The sequence below is a fragment of the Saccopteryx leptura genome, chromosome 1, assembly GCF_036850995.1.
Source record: "Saccopteryx leptura isolate mSacLep1 chromosome 1, mSacLep1_pri_phased_curated, whole genome shotgun sequence".
Lineage (NCBI taxonomy): Eukaryota > Metazoa > Chordata > Mammalia > Chiroptera > Emballonuridae > Saccopteryx > Saccopteryx leptura.
The window spans coordinates 289,279,260-289,287,464 of record NC_089503.1 but is presented as its reverse complement, the minus strand read 5'-3'; the positions used below and the strand labels follow the sequence as shown (position 1 = coordinate 289,287,464).

At 31.9% G+C, this 8,205-nt stretch overlaps 1 protein-coding gene across 1 annotated transcript; it reads right to left on the bottom strand.

Moving 5' to 3' along the window:
* Window positions 1–337: 337 nt before the first annotated feature.
* Window positions 338–7,347, bottom strand: LOC136389372 (NKG2-A/NKG2-B type II integral membrane protein-like). The gene is made up of 6 exons (XM_066361179.1): window positions 7,112–7,347; window positions 6,644–6,739; window positions 6,098–6,151; window positions 5,409–5,560; window positions 774–874; window positions 338–449 (listed from the first exon to the last, which is right to left on the bottom strand). The coding sequence occupies exons 1-6, from the start codon at window positions 7,296–7,298 to the stop codon at window positions 338–340; spliced, it is 702 nt and encodes a 233-aa protein (XP_066217276.1). The 5' UTR covers window positions 7,299–7,347.
* Window positions 7,348–8,205: the final 858 nt, after the last annotated feature.

Sequence of the window (8,205 nt, the reverse complement as noted above, 5' to 3'; positions counted from 1 at the left end):
TTCTATTCCCACATGCTCTCAGCCTTTGATAACCAAGAATCAATCTACTTTCTGCCTCTGTGGGTTTGTCTATTCTTGATATTTCATTTAAATCAACTCATGCAACATGTGATCTTGTAGAAAGTTGAATGCCACAAATATATTCACATAAAAATGCCAGAAACTAAAAGTAATAAACTTTAGGATATGTACATTACTTTCCAATAATTTTTATGAAGTTTTTTTATTATTAGAAAAAATAACATAATTCATTTGAAGACTTATGCAATCATAATTTTATTTACATTTCACAAATAATAAAGTTACCCAACAGAATCCAAACTCAAGTGTCCTAACGCTAAAGTTTATGCTTGCAAATATATGCTTTTAGAGATCCACAACTCCATGATGTGAGGCCATATTGGGTTAGCACAGCACAGTTACCTCCATCAGATGACAACTCTGCTACACTGTAACAGATAAAAATGCATAATTTTGTTGTTACATTGCATGGGGGCAATCCATAAAACAATAAGTAGCATTTTCCATGTAACTGTAATAGAAGAATATTTTGAAAATTGGTAATGATATTTTTTATATAATATTAGTAAGAGTCCAGTTATTAGGAAAACAGGGTATGCATTTTTTAATATTGATGTCAACATTTCACTAACTTTGATCATAATTCTTCATGTTTAGAATTGTACTTAAACAAATGTAGTACAGTTGTTCAATACTGACTTGTTCTCTCTTATATCTTTTTTTTATGTAGCATCTAAGTATGAACAACTTACTTTGGTTTGGAAGTTGAACCATCTATCCAAGCCCATGGCTGATCACTGCTGTTACGAAAGACTCCAGTCCATGATGGAGGCGATATGGAATGCAGAAATTTCTACCTAAAATAAAGAATTTCTATTTACATAACTCTTATGAAAGTTTATACGTTTCTTAAATGCAAGCAATGTATTTTTTCAAAGGATTCTTCAATTTAGAACAAAACAAAAGTGTTATATCCTAATTGAACACTAAATAAATGGTTGGTCCTTTCTCCTCTTGATGGACCTTTGGGTTTTTTCAACTTTAGAGTTATAGTAAGTGAAGCTTCTATAAACCAATATGTTGGTATATATATATAAATATATATATATATATATATATCACTTTTAATGTAGTTAAAAAACTGTCAGCCATGTTTGTATGTATGATTTTAAATTAACTGAAACATTTATGCTTAGCATTTTAGGTCTTAAGTTAAAAAAGAAAATTTTGATTTATTCTATTTAGTAGTTACCCATGTTGACAAAACTAGCATACTAAAACTTTAAATACAATTACAAATACTTATTTAAAGTATTTGGTATCATGACTAAATCAACATAGTTTTCTACTATTTCTTAGAGATCAGAGTTTTTATTATCTATTTTATAAATTAAAGTATTGTAATTAAAGAAATACATAAGGACAACACAAAAAAGGAAAACAATAGACCAATATCTCTAATGAATATAGATGCAAAAATCCTAAAAATAATTCTAGCTAATCGAATACAAAACCACATTTAAAAAATAATACATCACAATCAACTGAATTCATTCTCACTTGATTAGCATTTTAAAACAAGGATTAGGAACACAAGGATGGTTCAACTTATGGAAATCGATCAATGTAATAAGTCACATCAACAAAACAAAGAACAAAAAGTATATGATCCTATCAATAGATACAGAAAAGGCATTCAATAAGATACAACATCTCCTTATGTTTAAAACACTCAATAAAATAGGACTAAAAGAAAAGTATCTCAGCATAATAAAGGTCATATATGACAAACTAACAGTTATTATCCGACTAAATGGTGAAAAAAATGAAGATTTTTCCTCTAAAATCAGGACAAGACAAGGATGCCACTCTCTCCACACTTATTTAATCAACATAGTTCTGGAAGTCGTAGCCTGAGCGATCAGGAAAAAGAAATAAAGACATAAATATCAGGGGGAAAAAAGTAAAGGTATCACTTTCTGCATATGGCATGATCCTGTATATAGAAAACCCCAAAGACAACCAAAAAACTATTAGAAACAGTAAACCATACAGTACAGTCACAGAATACAAAATCAATATGGATAAGTCTATTGCTTTTCTATATCCCAACACTGAAACTTCAGAAAATCAACTAAAAAAAAACCCATTTACAATTCATTTACACTTGAAAAAAAAATAAAATAAATAGGAATAAACTTAACAAAGGATGTGAAGGACCTATATACTGAAAACTACAAAACATTATTGAAAGAAATTAAAAAAGACACAGTGAATTGGAAAAATATTCCTGTTCATGGATTGGAAGAATCAACATAGAGAAAATGGCTATATTACCCAAAGCAATAAATAAATTCAATGAAATCTTTATCAATATCCAAATGCCATTTTTTAAAGAAATAGAACAAAAAATTACCAGGTTTGTATGGAACCATAAAAAACCCCGAATAGCCAAAGCAATCCTGAGAAAAAGAATGAAGCTGGTGGCATCAAACTACCTGACTTCAAATTATACTAGAAAGCCATGATAATCAAAGCAGCATGGTATTGCCAGAAAAACAGAAATACAGACCAATGAAAGAGAATTGAGAGCCCAGAAATAAAACCACATATATATGAAAAAAGCCAAAGACACACAGTAGAGAAAAGAAAGCCTCTTCAAAAATGGTGCTGGGAAAACTGGAAAGCCACATGCAAAAGAATGATATTTGACTACATTCTGTTCACCTGCACAAAAATTAATTCAAAGTGGATCAAAAACCTAAATATAAGATCTGAAACTATAAATTACATAGAAGAAAACATAGGTACTAAACTCGTGGACCTTGGCTGTAGAGAACAATTCATGAATTTTACCCCAAAGGCAAGGGAAATAAAAGCAAACATAAATGAATGGGACTACATCATACTAAAAAGCTTCTGCACAGCAAAAGAAATTGACAGCTAAACTAATAAGCAGCCAACTAAATGAGATATGATATTGGCAAACTACATCTCTGATAAAGGGTTAATATACAAAATATATTTATATATAGAACTCACAAAGCTCAGCAACAAACAAGCAAACAATCTAATTAAAAATGGGGATACGACTGAACAGACTTGTCTCTCAAGAGGACATACAAATGGCCAACAGATATATGAAAAGATGATCATCTTCATGAGCTTTTTGAGAAATACAAAATCAAAACTACAATGAGATACCACCTCTCACCTCTTAGATTGGCTATTATCAACAAGAGAGATAATAGCAAGTGTTGGAAAGTCTCTGAAGTAATAGGAACCTTAATTCACTGCTGGTGGAAATGTAAACTGGTAGAGATGGATGAAAATATGGTGGTACCTCAAAACATTAAGAATAAAACTACCATATGACCCAGCAATCCCTGTATTGGGTATCTACCCCCCAAACTCAAAAACATTTGTATGTAAAGATACGTGCACCCCCATGTTTACTGCAGCATTATGCACAGTGGCTAAGACATGGAAACACCCAAAGTGTCCCTTGATAGAGGATTGGATAAAGATAATGTGGTACATATATAAAATGGAATACTACTCAACCATAGTGACATTTACGCAGCTGCGGATTTAACAGTGCGTACACCGGTAACACACTTGGGGCCCAACTTCTGAATGACCCTGCAAAATCCCAACTTTATACTTCTTTCTACTGACACCAAATTTGATCTCATATGTGCAATTTTAACATTAATAGCACATAATATTTTTATTTACTTAAAAATATGGTTAACAGGTATTTTTTTCTGTCTTTTTTTTAAGGGGTCCAATATTTTCTTCTGCAGCTGGGACCTCAACCAGCATTAATCTGTCTCTGCATATACAACAACATAGATGGACCTTGAGAACATTATACTGAGTGAAATAAGTAGATCAAAAAATGTTAAGAGCTGTATGATTTCACACATAGGGAGAATATAAAACTGAGACTCGTGGACATAGTTAAAAGTAAAGTAATTACCAGGGCGAGGACGACATAGGGGAGAGGGATGGGGAAAAGGGGTAGAGGGAAGGGTATAAAAAGAGACAAATATAAGGTGATGGAAAATTATTTGACTTTGAGTGATGGGCAAACAACATAATCAACAGTTCAAATGATATAGAAATGTTTATCTGAAATCTATATATTCATTGACCCATGTCACCTGACAAATTTAATTTTCTAATAAAATTTTTAAAAAAATGAATAAATGGCGTGAAAGCCAAAAATTTGTTTTTCAGACCCCACATCATTCTTTAATTAGACAAGCCCCAAACTGATCGGTGTCTGTGTAGGTAGAATCCACGATCCAGGGGTCAGAGACTCATTTCTCTGCTAACTACAACTGTAAATTCAGGAATTAATGAAAGATAGAAGTCAAGGAGGATTCGGAAAGGTGGGAAGAGAAAGGAAAAATGGTCAGTACCCCAGGATTAGGAAACAACAGATTGACAGGGTACCTTATGTCCCCACCCAGCTGAAGAAAGGGGCTTAAGCTTGATACTTTCCAACACCCAACCTGTCAATAGGAAGTAGCTCAAGGAAGCCATTTCTCTTCTGTGTTGCAGAGAGAATCCTGCCCTGCAACACCAGGCAAACCCAGGAAGATGATCCCAGGACACCTGCTAACAAAAGCAATCAGAAGAAAAGATTCTCCTCCTCCGAAGAGAGAACCAGGCTAGGCAGATTGGAGGTGGGACCAGCAATGAGAATCTTATGACTAAAAGTAATCCGCTCAGCAAGGCACTTTTTCCCTGAGGGTATGAAATTCACATTCCTTAATAAAAGACATCAGATAGAATGGATTTGAAAATGATGCATTCATATAACTCAACAGTGAAAATTAACAAACCACTAATAAATTCAATAAATGAGAAGCAACAATATCATATGAGAGTGAAAAGAGACGGAAGAGAAATGTATATGTACAATTTCATTTTATGAGGTTCATAAGCAAACAAAGAGCCTATAATTTTAAGTCAGCACAGTGGTAAGTGATGAGGGAGGAGAAGTGATGAGAGAATACACGGGAGCAGGGCTGAGGAGTCTGCAAACTCTGTGACCTGATTTGTAAGTACGTGTTTCTATACCCCTTGAAATCAATCTGCTCAATTATGATTCATTAAGTGTCCTTGAGACAAACTAAAATTAAATAACAAAGTTTATTTTAGAAACCAAACATTTATAGAAGCACAGTTTTCTATGAAAAGCAAGACTGGAAATTAGCAAACGTTTATTAGTGATATAAAAATATAAAATATTATAAACAATGAATGTTATACATACATTAGCTACAAAGATGTACAAAAATGTGGATGGATTCTGCAAATATAATACTAACTGAAACAAGCCTTTAATAAAGTGCATGAAATATGTAATCTCTTACCATTTCTTCTTCATTATCTATGTAGAGCAGGCTAGAGTTCTTAGAAGCACAGGCCATCAGACTCTCCTTCCATGTTTTATTTTCAGTAAAAATGTAATAGCAATTGTTGGAATATGTAAACCACTCTGATGGACAACGACCACAGTAATATTCTGAAAAGAGATTATGGATTATTACCCAATAACAATTTGAATTTTTAAAAATGAAAATCAACTTATGTACTTGCATAGGAATAAATATATAGGTGTATAATATATCTATGCAATCCCACAAGCTGAGCTATATAAAAAAAACACACCCATACACACTCACAGGGAAGGGTCAGCCTGACATCTAATTTATATACCCATAAAAAGAAAACACACAAACAAAAATATCCACTCTCTACATGTCCTAAAACTCAATGAATGAAACTACTTTTTAAGAAAAGAAAAATTACTTATCTCTTGTTATATTAGAGCAGTAGAAAATTTAAATGAATCACCAGCAATGGCTACAGTGATTTTAAATGAACATTTTTATATTGTTGCATAAAAGAGACAACTCTTCTATATTAATTATTTATAAAAATTTGTTGTTCATTTTATTTTTTCTGTCTCCCCCCAAAAATATGTTATCATTTTTGTCTAGCCTAAGATAGAGACAAAATAAAATCTTCTAATGTCAAAACTTTGAAATTCATCATGTACCTTTGTGGGTCATTGTCTCTGGGGATGAAGTGTTCTTCTCCAGCATTACAGTAGCTACAAAATTAAAGTAATTCTTAAAAAAATTAATTAATCTAAATAAATCATAACAATTTTTGTTTCTTGATGAAGATTACTGTATTGTCTAGGATGAGAAATATCTGTAATAAAATTGATTTAACAAGAAAAATTAATAAAGTTTTAGGGGGAAATATTTTAAAAGGCTAATGGACCATACTTCATCAACCTTCTTTAAGGTATATTGGTTTAACCAAACTCGAAATGAATTTGCATTTCTTCATAATGTCTTTCAGTCTCCTCAAGCATTTCTTTGACTTATAAAGTCAGAATACATGAGTACATGTAAAATATTCTTTACTAATATCATTATTTTATGCATTTGATAAAGTAAAAGAAAACCATTCTACATTTATTTTAAATGTATACTTTAAAATGAAAAACTCTAGTCCTTAATTTCATGAAGTGTTTAGAGGCACTGATGATCATTAAAGTGAAAAGTTCTGTATAATCTTAAAAAAATTTACTTGCAGGGAATAACAGCTACGGTTACCACAGTGGACATCAGGACAAGGCAGATGACTCCCAGCACCCCAGCAATGAGCTTCCCTGGGGGTGATGGGGAATCTGCAGGAAGAGAAAAAATAACACTAGTAAAGAAGAGGTGGAGACAGTTGTTAGACAGTTTACACAGAGAATCATATACATAAACTTGGACCCCAAACTCTTATTTCCCACTATAATCTTTCTCTCAGAATATACCACTGCATTTTCAGGAAATAGAATTCTCTGTGAGTTGTTGGTCAAAGACTACTCCTTACAACAATGCTTGAATAAAATTAGTCCTAACTTTCATCTTAGAATATCATATTCCAACTTCAAGTTTTGATCCTTAGAGATGAAAAATAATGGAGCTTATCTTATACTGTTCCCCCACACCTCTGCACCCCAAATGCACATCCTAAGACAGTTATACTGTGTATCTATTAAGCGTGTTACCTTTGCAGTGGTCATGCTTGTCATTCCCTTGAAGATCTTGAGAAGCATTTTGAAGATTTAATTCTGCATAGGTTATTTCTTGCTCAGTTACTAAAATGGAGCCTTTAGTCCCTTTATGTTTCACCTGCTGCCTCTTTGAATACTTGGCCACATTCAGTTCTGCATAGGTTACTCTTTGGTTATTCATCTCTGCAGCTGAGTGGTTTCCAAGACTGTGCTCTAAGTGTACTTACAAATAAATGTTACATGCAATGAAGAGATCCCTTATAGAAAAAAATGGACAGGGTAGACGGTGAATGTTTGGCTCATTTCCCAGTTAAAGAATTTAAAATTCTTTTAAATTCCTTCTAGTTTTAAACAATATCTCATGGTAAAATACATTTTTAAAAGTTACTTTACATTTGTTGATATATTATTTGTTGGAGCTATAAAAAGACATAATTAGTGAAGAATATAGAAGTACACTAATAACATTTTCATTAACTTAAAGTCAGATTCCACAGAAATATTTAGAGATCATTAGAATGTCTGTCTCAAAATTAAATGTTTTATTAGAAAAAAGAGACACAGCATTTATGATAATTTTAAAATCCAATACTAAAGACTAAGTGCTTTAAAAATGGAAAATGGTTGTGTTGGCATATATATTATTTTCCTGTACTGAATTGTATTTACTTAGTGATTTATATTTATTTATTGAAATTGTTACCAAAAGGTCCTTTGTTTTGAGTGGTTGAACAGTTCTGAGAAATAATTAAAAATTTAAAGAAATGTCTAATATGTTGGAAAATGTTACCTGACACATTAAATTTATCTATAAACTAAAAATAATAAAAATTAAAACAAAAATATTTTAAATAATTTTTTACAAAACTAGTTTATTATTTAATGGGTATGATCAGAACCCATAAGATGATCATGTAATTTAATAATTCAGTCAAAGGGCTCTGTAGTCAGAGAGACAGGAATTAATCCTGGCTTTGAAACTTACAACGCTTGACCTTTAAAAAGTTGCTTGGTGTTAAGTAACCTACTTTAGTAATTTAAAATGGAAGTAATATGTAAGATATATTGCATGTAAAATTTAACACTCT

Coding starts and splice junctions, on each gene's coding strand:
- LOC136389372 (XM_066361179.1), bottom strand. CDS start 7,298: ATGAATAACCAAAGAGTAACCTATGCAGAACTGAATGTGGCCAAGTAT. Junction 6,152..6,643: donor AACCGTAGCTGTTATTCCCT/GCAAGTAAATTT, acceptor TTAATTTTGTAG/CTACTGTAATGCTGGAGAAG. Junction 875..5,408: donor TAGATAATGAAGAAGAAATG/GTAAGAGATTAC, acceptor TATTTTAGGTAG/AAATTTCTGCATTCCATATC.